Genomic DNA, 13,751 nt, shown 5'->3' with positions numbered 1-13,751 from the left:
GTAAATAAAAAAATATAGATTTTAGTAAATGGTTTACAGTCTCAAGTGATAACTATAATAAATATTGTTTTGGAATGACAGAATTTTCTGGAGAGAGCAGGGGTTGAAAATTGACACTTCCCAAAAAACATCATTATTCTATTTCTATTCTATAATAGTGTGTAATTTGCTTTCAGAATTTCATACATATATTTTTTACTGTTCTTTAAAATGAAGAAGTAAATTTCATGTGCTGTGTAAAGTTCTGTTATGAATATAAATCTAGTTAGTGTAATCTGGGTATCTCCAATAGCTACTGAATGCCTAACATTGTTCCCTTGTAATTTAATGTGTGTGGGTTCAATTTCTGCTCGAGGCACATTAGCCAGTGATTTGGTTGCCACTCTAAATTGTAGATCTTTTCTCAATTCCATTTTACACCAGGTCAAAAATCCCTTGCATGTATATATTTTCATGATGTAAAAAACTAATTGATTAATTGTTTGATTTAGTTTATTTTACGTTGCTTTTCTGACACTTTTGGCTAATTGCAAAGATGAATGATGATATGATGAAATTGATACAGGAACGCTCACAAAGAATACCCATACCCAGTATGGGATTTGAACCCATGACATCTGGCATCATAGGATGTAAAAAATAAGTATTTCAAGAATGCTGAGAGAAATATTAAATGTCTTGGAACAAATTTTGTTATCATTGTAATGACTTAATACTGCCAATAAGAATTTGTAATATATAAAGAGCATATGCAAATATAGACTAGATCAAACGTAACCATAGATTTATGCATTTCTTGTTGGGCTCACCTTGACAGATAGGTATTTGCTTCCAGTTATGCCAGCACCTTCATGCACAGCCATGGTGTACCATAAAAGGAATTGACTCCATTGGTGTTCCCACACACGTGTGGTGTCTCGCATATCTATGTCTTCATGTTTCTGGAACCTGATGTATTCACTTACTCGCTTCATGGCAAATTCCACTGCTTTCCATGGAACCTGCAAACAATAGAGGAGGACTGAGTGGAGAAAATTGATTGATTGATTTGCTTTATTTTACTTTGCTTTTGTGCCACTTTTGGCTAATTTGCGAAGATGGGGATGAGTGATGATGTGATGAAATTGATGAATGGACACTCGCAAACATCCATGTCCAGGCCAGGATTTGAACCTGGGACCCCTGTAGAGAAAATTGAACTTTAATAAGTCTCCATCCATTTTTCCAAATAACATTAGGTGCCAGGAATAGAAGAGGAGGGAATGCTCACAAACGCCCAGAACTTTTATGGTTTTTCAAATTAATATACCATGCCATTACCCAAAATCTCTCTCTCTCTCTCTCTCTCTCGCTCTCTCTATTTATATCTCTATCTGTGTGTGTGTGTTTGTGTTCATGCGTACGTGCGCCACTACCTAAATCTTTCAGACAGTTGATTACTGTGATTTTCAAAGATCACTTCAAGGCATTTTTAACACTGCAGTGCTCGTGTGGAAAAAAATACAGTGTTGTAATCCATGGAAAAACTGTGTGTCCAAGAACATTCCTGTCAATGGTCACGCGGATCACTATTGTGCTCCATTGAAATGTGAGCTCTATAGCAAGTCAACAACAGATCTTTTTCAAATAAATGCTGAACAATCAGAGTTCCTAGACTGTTCCAGGAAGGTACACTGGAAGCAATGGTCTACAGTGTTACCAAATGGCGTTAGCACACTGCAAACCACTGCGGTGTTAAAAGAATTATACAAACCCTTACTTTTTTATGTATTCATTATAAGTAGGGCTCGGAAATTATAAATTGCCAAAAATACCTATAAAAAGACCTAAAAATATAAAAATAGGACCTAAAAACTGAAAAAGGATGTATCAATGTGATCCAAATTAATTAATAACTTCAGTTTTAACCTCCCCAACCCCTCCCTCTGCATGGCACCTCCTTATCTGACTTGAGATCTTTGCAGGCACGTGCTGTCTGGTCATATACACCATGTTGAAAGCTTCAAACAAGAGAAAGTTGCCACTTACAGCACAACCTTCCAGAGAAGTTACGGAAAGGACCTTGTACCGTACCTGCTTCAGTCGTCCAAAAATATTTTTATCTCGTTTCAGGGATGGTTCAAATATATTTATTTTATTTCTTTACCACAGAAAGGATGTTTAAGAGGTGATGAACTGATGATGATTCGAATTGAGAATGGGCAGTAAAAACATAGTCGAAAGAAGGTGAAGTTGCAAAAAGAAGCCGTTAAGACCTAAAAAAAGGCTAAAAAAAGGACCAATAAGCCAAAAAACTCTGAAAAAGGACAAATAAAACCCACCTTTTTCTGGCCTACAATGACCCAAAATGAACATATATTATGTTGGGCCTCGTCTTCGGACACTAGGAAGAAAAAAGGATTTTTCCTCAACTTCCGAGCCCTAATTATAAGCATCTCATGAGGCTATCCTCTTTACATTGCAACATTCCATTCACCATCTTGGCCATTTTGCACCACACACTGGCCACCTTTACCTTCCCTCAGGTATCCATTTATTAGAAGATGGTGAAGCCAGAGTCACTGGGGACATGCAGTAGAGATTGGAACACTGCAGCTCTTTTATGATGCTATTTTTAAAAATATATTATGGCACCTTTAAAACAAGCCAGCGACATTTAACAGGTGAAATTATAAAAGGAATGTGAATGGGATGTGCTGCTCCAAGGGTGATGGAGGTGGCAGCAATATAACTTCTAAATGGGCCCCAAAATTTCTGTAAGTAATCCTAGCTCATACATTTGAATTCATATTTTTGTAACTGTTAATATATTCATATTTTGTGTGTGTGAGAGAAATTAATTTGATTTTTTTTATTTATTGATGGAAATATTATCCATACATATATATTCATACCACAAACATGGTTAAAATCCACCTAGATAAATAAATATTAATTCCATATTAGTGCAAATATTTTTATTCATCTATCAATTCCTGTAATGCACTGTCAAAAATCACAGAAAGCAGTTTTTTTACCTACTTTTTGACAGGTGAATATATTTTTTGTTGCCAAAAAGTAATGTAGAACTAGCATTTATTTATATAAGAAGTAACATATTTTAATTTTGATATAGTTTTAGGATTATTATTATTCACGTGCTGTTGCATTGAAGGAATAATTTATATTATTCATATGTAATAACTGTTTTCTAAAATCCAATATTCTGCAGAGGAGCAGACCTAGGTTTTCTTTAGGAGGAGGCGACTGCATCTGCAAAATTAGGAAGAAAAGGGGCAAACTTGAAATTATAATTAGGACAATCAAAGCAAATGTGATGCATACCTACCTTTCCTTCTTCCGAGTAAACTTTCTCCCCATGATCAACCAACCACTTCAGCAGGCTGATGCATGCCGTCAGGCGATAGTTTTCTACAAAAGCAGTTAATTCATCTGGTTGGCCCACGTTGAAGCATCGAGGAAAGAAAGTCTCTGACACCTTAGCTTCACAAAACCAATGCAACTGCTGGAGGAAAGTGCACAGACCAACCTGAAATATATAATAAGTAGGAATTTGTTGTTACTAATAGTTGTAATTACTGGCAAGGAATTAATTATTCATTTTATAATTACTGTGTGAAGGGGAAGAGTGACAGTTTCACACCATTGTGAATATATTTCAATATTGTCGTCGGAATGGGCACTGCTACTTTAAAAAACTCTGACTGTGTAAGAGAGTATGAATTTTTTCCCATGTTATAAGTGGAAGCGATTTTTTAAAGTTGATTATTAAGTGAGATACGATCTGCAAAAATATGATCAATAAGTGTTTACAGAATCTCGTGTATTCCTTATGGAGAATCAACTTCAATCAAATGGGAATCTCAACTTTTTCTCTGAGAACTGAAATCTTCAAGGTCAGTTCTTTCCATTGATACATTTTCCTGCACCATTGGTAGTTTGATATTCCCAAGAGAACAAATAAAATAATATTCCCATATGCATAATGCTAAGTTTTCTCCTCCTATGACCATCCAGCTCACAGACCTCTTTTTCCATAGCTCGCCGCAGAGAAAGGTTGATGGAGGAAGGACAGTTTAAGGTCCTCACTGCTGGCTGGACACAAGTTGCAAAGTTGGTGTTAAGTCTTTGCAAACAATACATACTTCCACATTAGTGACTGAGTGCATATAGTGATGGACTGACTCTCAATCTCACCACAAAAGCTTGTCTGGTATGAATGTTGATTCATGAGTGTGCCTCATTCATTCCTTATCATCGCTATTATCCTAAAGAGGCAGAAACACAACTTAAAGTAAGAAAAATATCATGAAATAAACTGACTATAAGAATGAGGAGTGGTGAGTGATGTTATACCAACTTTATTGGTAACCTTAATTATGGAATACTCATGCCAGTTGCATGATATGTTTCCATTAAATGAACATATGAAAATACACAAGTATGCATACAAAATACATAATTTCATTTTTTCTGTTATTGACAGCATTCTGTACAAATAAATTGGAAATTTGCCATATCTTAAGTTTGTTTACGTTCAGAACACAAAGATATTTTGTATTTTTGTGTATAGTCTTTGGCAACCTGAGAAATGAGGTTAGAACACAGTCTTTTAAGTGTCAACCAGAAGAAGTGTTTTGAAATCGATGCTATGCACTGTTGTTTGTAGCAAGATGGCATACTACATAGAAGACATCTCTGGTTTTTTAACTGGTACTAACAATTTACAACATCTTTATTAAAGCTCACTATTATTACAAGTAATTAATTCGTAAGTTTTGCTGTTAATAGCCAATTGGTGTAAGGGTTTATAATTAGATACATTGCTCCATATTTGTTGTAGTATGTATGTTCATTAATTAAAATTATTTTAGCATATAGCAAATGATCGATCTTCCCAAAGTTAATACTTTGCAATCAACCTCAACAGTGTCTGTATGTAAAAGAAAAAACACATCCAGTTGGTACTGAACTCACCTTGGTAGTGAAATATGAATTGGGATATCTGCTGATTAGTTGGTCTTTTGTTAGAAGCCTCCATTCCAGAGCCTCATGCCTCATCGTCCATATCAGGTCTGGTTGTTTGTGTCGAAGAAGTCGGGAAATCAACAAACTTTCTGTTAGGTCTTCATCAGAACTATCAGGCGTATCGATGAAATTGTATGGTGAATCGTCTGGAAGTAAAATTTTAAATACAAAATGTATGCAACGTAGATATTTTTTTTAAAAAAGCCATTGATGAAGGATTATGTGTCATGCAATTAAAGGTAGAAAGAATACTAAGAAATTATATGCTTAATAATAATGACCCATGATGCAACAGCCCATAAGGGCTAAAGCCTACCTGCCGACTGCCAGCCTTACTCACTCCCACCTGCCGAGGTGGGAGATCATCCAATCAGTTACAGGATGATGTGTGGTTACCAGGATGAACCCCCAGTCGTTGTACATTTCCGTGACAGGGTTATGCAACTTATTTGTAGCTCCCCAATTTCCTCATGATGGTGGGTGGCCTCTGGTTCCGTACACAAGCCAGAATCTCAGAGAAAAGCTGTTACACTTCTCCGGAGGAGACTCAAACCTGCATGCGTCCCATAGCCAGAGCCCAAAGCATGACACCTTAGACCACACGGCCACTTCCTGCTTAGCAGGAAGTATTCATCTGCTACTGTCAATCTAATGATGATGATGAAAAGTAAACATACAAAAGCTGAAGGAACAGTTTTCATCCCATCATTTGTGATGTGGAGTGAGATATGAGTCTGATAACTAGAATAGGTTTTCCACCTTATAGTGATCAAAATCTACATGAAAATATAAGGTACTATGAAAAAGTTCAAAGAATTTGTTTGCAAGAAGTATCCAAATTAAATGTTCACATTGGAAATTAAGTCACCCTCTATGTACTATTACTCTGTGCAAATTCACTCCAATGGCTTTGCCATTGCTGGAAGCACTTCTGAAATACCTTCTTTGGCATGAACTGCAAAAATGACTGTTGTATTGGATTTGATATTTTCGATTTATTAGAAAAAGTAAGTAACCAAGGAGAGCAGGAAGGGTGTTGAGAGGGAGGTGGAACAGATCTGTTGTTCCCTCCCCCCTGGAAATTGGTATCATTCATTTCAAGTTACAAAAAAGCAGAAAGCTTATTTTTATTGTTAATAACATAAATAAAGTTCAGTTAGTTAGTGAAACAAAAGAACGAAAGTAAAAACTACGTTAGATTGAAAAATAATGTGTAAAATACAGGAACCAGGTTATGTTTTCATATGCAATCATTCAATTCACAGAATTCCACGATTTTCAAAATTCCACTAACTTTTGTGTGCAAAAGTTAGTAATATATAAAATAGAACAACTATACATTATACAGTACACTAACTTTTTGAAATGTAAAAAAGATAATGAAAACCAGTTTTCGATTAAGTGGAAGAATCTCCCAATGGTATAAAAATAATATTTATTTAAGTGATGAGCATGATTTGACAACCAGGTACACTACTATGTCAAAATAGAGATAAAAAATTACAAAATTGAATACACGTATAATTATATAATAATACAATGGATCCTCTAATTTTATACACCATCATAAATTCATATTGTACCTTCCCACAGGTTCAGCTCTTAAACCTCTGGCCTTTTTTAGTGATACTAGAATTGAGATATTCCTCTGGGAATATCTGTCTTCATAATTTGGGCCACCCTGTATAATATTCCATGGTGTTACCGATATTATTTTAGAAAATAAGTAGCATTAGTATGTAAAATATTTTCATGAGTCAAGCTACCTTCATCAACTTGCAAAGCAGCTACTGTCCTGGCCCTCTTGTATTTGCGAGAGTTGCATTTCTCAATCCATCCACGTTCTTTTAGAGCAGCTCTCACAGACTTAAATCGCCCATACACTATGAAGACCTTATGTTCCTATGAGAAAACAGAAATTTACAATTGCAGACCTAAGTCTGATCTACACAGATGCTTAAAAGATGATAGTTCTAATACTATGTTAACACAAAGTGAACAAGTTACTGGAGATATTGAAAGTGTCTGTGTAAAGTGGACTATGAGCTGCAAGTTCACTGTTCAGCTGATTTTAATTTAAGATAAGAACTGCCATGCTTTGAGAGCATGCTTGACCTTTGAAATGCATGAGCAAAATTGTTTTAAAAAATTCCTCTCCCTTCAAAACAAAATGTGGTAATATTACAAATTCTGAAAAAAATTCATATGTTTAGAGCACTCAAATGAATCTTCGTGTGGTTTGCTTTTGGTATCTAGATATTTGTGACAGAGAATAGGCTTATGGTACCACAAAATTATCACACATATCCAAACATTAGTGAAAGGAAATCACATGAAGATTGATTTCAATGCTCCAGAAGGGATTCTAAGCAGGTGCAGTTTTTCAGAATTCAGAATTTTAAAGTGTTTTTCAAAATCAGTGGAATTTTTTAAAAACGACTTTGCTAGTACAGACCGGTACCATATTACTAGATAGCTTCTTTTTTAAATTGTATTTGGTTATTTAACATCTCCTTTCTATTTCTTTAGTACTATAATCATAGCATAAAAAATAATATCCTGTGACAAACCCTGAACCTTCAGAGGCAAGATCATGAGTCATGAGTCATTGATTCAATGCTGTAGGCAATGGCGGCAATTGGGTTCCAAAATTGGGGGTGGGGCAAAGACAGTATATTTCCCTTTGCAGATAAGGTTTAGCATAGTGCGGAGGCAAAAGTGGCAAGAAGGTGGGGGGCGACTGCCCTCCTAATTGCCACCACTGGCTGTAGGTTATATATTATTACCTGCAATTCAAAGCTTGTAAAGTGGAATTGCCAAACCTATGGAAATCTATGTTTCTAGTGATCTTTGTGGTATTTGATCAAGCTGAATGTCTTATCACAATCTTAAGTTATCTATGTTAGACTATCAGAAGCCCATCAACAATTATCACACTAACTTCAGTGGTCAGTTCATGTGGTTTGATGTTCTGTATAGTCGGGATCTGCAAATATTGATCTTTTATATGCTCTTGAAATATTCATACTAAAATAAATTTTGTAGCACAACAAGGCATGAAGACAAAAACCTGCCAAGCGGCTTTTCATTGCGTAATATGTGATCAGTGCATTGTGCCCCAACATAACCACATTCTGGACTTCTTAGACTGAAGGCCACCATTTCTAATCTTTGGCAACTTGCAACAAAAGGGAGAGTATTAACCAATCAGCTATGCAGGAGCTCTGAAATATTTTGTTGTAATAGTTAATTGAATTATTCTTCACAGAGATTGTAAGGAAATACTTTGGTTAATGATTAATACAGTAAATTTAAGAGGCTTATTGGGTTCAACATTATTCAGCAAAGCAAGCATTATTTTCTTCCCAAAATACGTATATCAATACGTGTAACTGATGCTATAATAGAAAAACCAAGAGCTCCTTCACATACACAAAATGAAAGAAATAGTAAGCAAAAATAGGACTCTTCTTGATTACTAACAAAACAATAAGTTATATAAATATAAAGACAATACAATAAATTCAAGTCTTAGTAAACTTAGTAATAAATGCCTCCTCTGAGAAATAAAGCATAAAAATCTAATAAACAAAGTAATTAATATAAATAATACTCTTAGCATAAGCTTGGGTGTTTTATGGTTTAACACTTGCAGCAGGAATTTGTCCATTTCTTGCACCGGTATACATTTTTCATGGAGGATACAATTATACGTCGCAACGAGTAACCATAGGTCAGTCATAATAGACACCAATGGTATAATTATTGCTATGTTCTTTGTAGTACTTAATTTTTCACACAATGACTTTGTAACAGGCTTTGAACAAAGTATATAATATTAGGGTCAGTGCATGCCCAGGATTTTCAAAAGAGGTAAGGGGTTTTATAAACTTTGTTTGTAGTCAGCCCTCATTTTGTTATATTTTCCTGCCTTTGACAATCTTTTCTTTTATGAATACGTACTGGGCCAAATGGGGGGGGGGGGGCTCACCAACTCTTATTGGGTACTTCACTGATTAAGGTGTACACAAACTGTGGATAGACTGGATTCTTATGCATCATATTTATATCTTAGATCATTACATCTCATCTAGTTTTAATGAACTCCATGTTGGAACAGTGCATTACCCAAGTGATTTTACACCATATTAAGTTCCACTACTGCTGTTTTTTTGTTTTTCAAGACTGGAGTCTGCTAATATTGATTTCAAGTAGTACCCCAATTGTCCTCTTAATGCTAAGTCAGCACTGAGAAAATTTGAAAATCCCACCCACATAACCACTCGCATCAAAAGCAGGAGTAACCATTCAGCTACAGGAGTTTCATTCTCTTTTAATATATTTAATACAGATATAATCAACAATTCAATCACTTTATTTGAGCATTAACAGTGCTTTTTTTCTGGAAAAAAATGTTCCGGTACTCTTCAATTTGATTTATTATTATCACTCTGTTCATTATAAGAATTACTCAAAATATTATCTATATGTTCATAAATGATCATGCATCTATGTACCGTAGGTACACACATATTTCCTTTGTTAAAATAAAATTTTGTTACGTAGAATTTCAAGCAAAAAATGCAGGCCCGACCAGGACTAAAACTCAGCATACTGTGCCATTGCTCTACCACTGAGCTACCGAGCCGGCCTGGCTTCGCCTGATTTTTCGCTGCCACTGTTTTATCTGTGTTGAATCGTCTCTGCTAGTGCTACCTCAAGGGGATTTGTTGCCTTTGGAACACTGTAGACATCGTTGCCTGGTTCCTCCCAGCGTAGATGTGTAAATCCATTAGATTAGACACACACAAGAGATGTACAATGAATTTTCAGCAAAAAATGCATTATTGCATTTGCATTTTTCGCTGGAAATTTCTGTGTGTGCCTAATGTAATGGAAAATTTCATTAGTTTTAGTCTCACCTACAAAAAAAGTGCAGGTATGGAGTACCATTGCGTACTACCAGAAAATAAGATCTGAGTATTATTATATTCTGTAAGACTACAATAATAACAATAATTGAAAATTCAATAAAGAGTCATTCATTTTTATTTTGAGCATTGAGCTAAAAGTCCAATCTTTTAGCAAATATGTTAAATATATTATAGCTGGATGAAACTCCTGTGCAGTAAAGTGGTTAATAATCTTGCCTTTGGTGCAAGCAGTTTCAGGTTCAATTTCCTGTGGCTGTGGGAGCTCCAAAATTTTGGCATTGACCCAGCACCACAAAGAAAATTGGTGAGCTACTTGAGAGCAATGTAGCAGACTTGATATCAAAAGCCAGATAATAGCAGCAATCGAACTCTATACACTCATGATCACGCATCATCCAATAAAAAAGCTGCTTGGCAGGCTTTGCCCTTGAAAAAGTTGTTGTTTCACAGTGTTTAATTGAGTTTCATTTATATGACTATATACATGGCCTGCATATGATCTGCAACATGTCATTACCATAGAAAACAAAAAAGAAAGACACTTACCTGAATAGCTTTGTCTACTGTGGCTTTAATCTTTTTCAATTTTTCATAAGACACACTTTGATTCTTCCTGGATCTCCTGTTTATATTTGATATGCTAGAACTTCTTGGTAATTTTTGTTGGCTGGTGAGTCTGTGTACATCACTGTCCGAAAATAACTCAATGCTACCTCCTTTGCCAGTGTCATTGTCCTGCCTAGAATTGTCATTTTCTTCATTTCCGTTGATTTGGACCTGAGATTTGTCACTTCCGTCAATTTTTGAAATGGGAGTAGCATTCTGGTTAATCATTTTAATCCCACCATTTCTTGCTCCAGTGCCAACAAAGCAGGTCAAATCTGTAGAAACTTTATCCATTGTTAGTATATTCTGGTGTATTGTTTCTTTTAAAGCACTTGGCCCTCCAAGTATTCATCTTTTCAAATTCTAAAGTTAGGAGTACATCACATTAACTGTGAGTATGTTTGTGGTGTTTGCAATTGTTCTAGAATATCTGCAGATATATTGGTGGTGATCTGAAGTTGATTTATCATATTTTCTGCATACAAATTTAGATATTTTGTTATACTTGCATTTAATCTAAATACTCCTCATATATATTTCATAGCTGGGTTTGTGCCTTCAGCATTATTGCCAAACCTAAAGAAAATAAAGTAAACATATGATATATATATATACAGTGGCGGCTCGTGGGGTCTGCAAGGTGTAGGGCACATTCAAAATATAGGTTACATCTTAGAACTAATGGAAGTCATACCAGCGGCATTTAATATATCAAATTAAAAATATGTAGTACTTTAGAAAAATTTACTTTGTTATTTCATTTCTTGTATATCACGAGAAAAAAAGGGGGAATTAGCTATTTTTTTGTTGTTATGTTCTTCTCTGTTTTTATCTTTGAACAATGAACACTTGATTTACGCAAAGCTGTGGTTTTGGCAAGCCTAATTCTTTGGCCAACAATCGGTCTTGGTGATTTAAAATTTGACTTTGTAATATCTCACCTGATTAATTTCACTTTATTTTCACGTGCACGGTAACACGCCAGAAAAGAACTCATAACACCAGTTTATGAAAACTTTTCAAAGCATAACGAACCTCGACAATACTTCCCCACCTCCTTCTTCCAAAGTTCCCCCCATTCCTTTCCTTCGGTAAGCTATGGTAAATGGAAGCTATGGTAAATGGACCCAGCCACCATCTAGCGGGAAACCGGAAAACAACGCCCCAAGCGTGGGTCTTGGGTCTCAGCGATATTGTGACCATTCGCAATGAAAACACCCATAAACCCTCGGACCTCCCCCACAGCTCAGAATGCAGGGATGATGTTAAAGCAGTAAGGCAGGAAGTCCACAGCCAGAATGTGACCCTTGCTATGTTGCCAAGTTTCGTCCAACCACTGTGGCCGTTCTCGCTCCGATAAAGAGTTGCAAACAAGTATAAATCATTATAATTGTAGTTCTTTTTAGATACATAAAGGATGGAGAGGCAGGTGACCGTGTGACCTAAGGGTAGAACTGCGCCTGTATATGCGTGTGTGTGTATATATATATATATATAATTTTAAATGGAAACCCCCATTTTGCATTGTAGAATCGGAAAGAGGACTTCATTCCGAGTCCAACGAGCTATCAACCATCCTCCTAGCTCAATTAGGAACAGAGATATGGCGATTTTATGGTATGGTAGACACCCCCCCCCCCTTTCCATATACTCTATTGAAAGGTCTTGACGTGCAGATTCCGAATCTGCAATCGCTTTTACTCTAGCTCAATTAGGGACAGAGCGTCCCTTTGAATTTTTTGGGGTTTTATGATTTTTTTAAATTATTTTTTTCCTCCTTTCTTTCGAAAATTTAAAATCACCATATCTCTGTTCCTAATTGAGCTAGGAAGGAGGATGGTTGATAGCTCGTTGGACTCGGAAGGAAGTCCTCTTTCCGATTCTACATTACAAAATGGTGGTTTCCATTTAAAATTTCACAGTTCCCCACCCCCAGGGAGCGGAGGTGGGGAATCAAGTGTGATATCATTGAATAGCTCTCTTTCACTTATTGAACACGTATTTTATCGTTTTCGGATTCGATGTGTATTTCTCACGATATGTGACCGTTCCGGGACTTTTGGACCACCCGGTATGTACAGGGAGTTTCCGTGATGATGATGCAAACTGACAGGGTGTATGGAGACACACCCAAGTACCAAAAAGTTCATTGAATTATCAATTCATTCTTGGTCTGTGAGGGCCGGAGTCAGTGATGGGGCCAAGGTGGGCAGCTTAGAGTAGGGGGAATAGAGAGAGCGCAAGCGTGTTTTCTGGGCGAGGGGAATGAAGCCGTGAGGGGAGGGGGTGAGGCAAGGCCGCCATCTTGGGATGCGCCACAGTTACAGCTGATACAGTGGTGGAAGTAGAGATTTGAGCGTGGAATGTTCGTTTATAGTGCATAATATCTATACATTTCAGTGACACTGCGAGTAGATAATAAAGAAGCTATGCCTCTGTGCGCAGCTTTCGGATGCAACAATAAGAGTGGCAAGATTGTTTTTAAAGAAAGAAGGAATTGAGAGGTCTCCAGATAAACATGCTTACAGCATATTTACGTTTATTTATACACGCATTTCTGTTGTGATTTTATTAGTGGTATTATTACTAACGGTATGTATAAATTTTTAAATTCAAAATTGTGACATATCGGAATAGCGAAAATAGTTCGGACGTTTCATAAAGGTAACTATTACAAATGTTTATACGTGTTGAGAACTTTGTGGAATGTAAATTCATTGAACGAACAAAGAGATACGGGTCGCTTGGAAACCAACCATCAGAAATAAATGAGACCTTCCGAACCGAAGCGACACTCCAAGCTGCACGACGTGTCGCTCGGACTGGGCCGTTTTCTTAATACTGCCCATCGTGTCGCCTCGGTCTGTTGGTGGCGCATGCAAGGTTAATTTTTTGCTTCAGAGTGAAGGAGCCCGTGTCGCTTGTCGCCTCAGTTAATATAGTTTTCAGATCTAATGCACACGCGACTCATGTCGCGTCAGAACGAGCAAGCCAACGTTTACACCTGCCTTAGCGGCAAGACAGGCCGCACAAGCCTGCTTGTTGTTTGGGTATGAAATCTCTCTATTCAGACCGAAGCGACAAGCAACACGTGCTGCTTGGAAGAGAACCCTCAGAAATCAATGCAACTTTTCGAAGCGAAGCAACACAAAAAGCTGCATGTGTCACTCAGACTGGTCCGTT

General features: G+C 36.6%; 1 protein-coding gene across 1 annotated transcript in view; it reads right to left on the bottom strand.

Moving 5' to 3' along the window:
• Nucleotides 1-13,751, bottom strand: part of LOC145987879 (tubulin monoglycylase TTLL3-like) — a 47,094-nt gene that overhangs the window by 16,845 nt on the left and 16,498 nt on the right. Inside the window, exons 2-6 of the mRNA XM_083122664.1 lie at nucleotides 10,509-11,144; nucleotides 6,795-6,930; nucleotides 4,978-5,174; nucleotides 3,329-3,529; nucleotides 810-1,001 (exon numbers count right to left, since the gene is read on the bottom strand). Of these exons, the coding sequence (XP_082978790.1) occupies nucleotides 810-1,001; nucleotides 3,329-3,529; nucleotides 4,978-5,174; nucleotides 6,795-6,930; nucleotides 10,509-10,862 (1,080 nt within the window). The 5' untranslated portion in view covers nucleotides 10,863-11,144. The remainder of the gene's footprint in view (nucleotides 1-809; nucleotides 1,002-3,328; nucleotides 3,530-4,977; nucleotides 5,175-6,794; nucleotides 6,931-10,508; nucleotides 11,145-13,751) is intronic.

Source organism: Lepisma saccharinum, chromosome 5 (genome assembly GCF_977018435.1).
Source record: "Lepisma saccharinum chromosome 5, izLepSacc3.1, whole genome shotgun sequence".
Classification (NCBI taxonomy): Eukaryota; Metazoa; Arthropoda; class Insecta; order Zygentoma; family Lepismatidae; genus Lepisma; species Lepisma saccharinum.
Note: the sequence above shows the minus strand (reverse complement) of the source record. Positions and strands in the feature narration are given on the sequence as shown.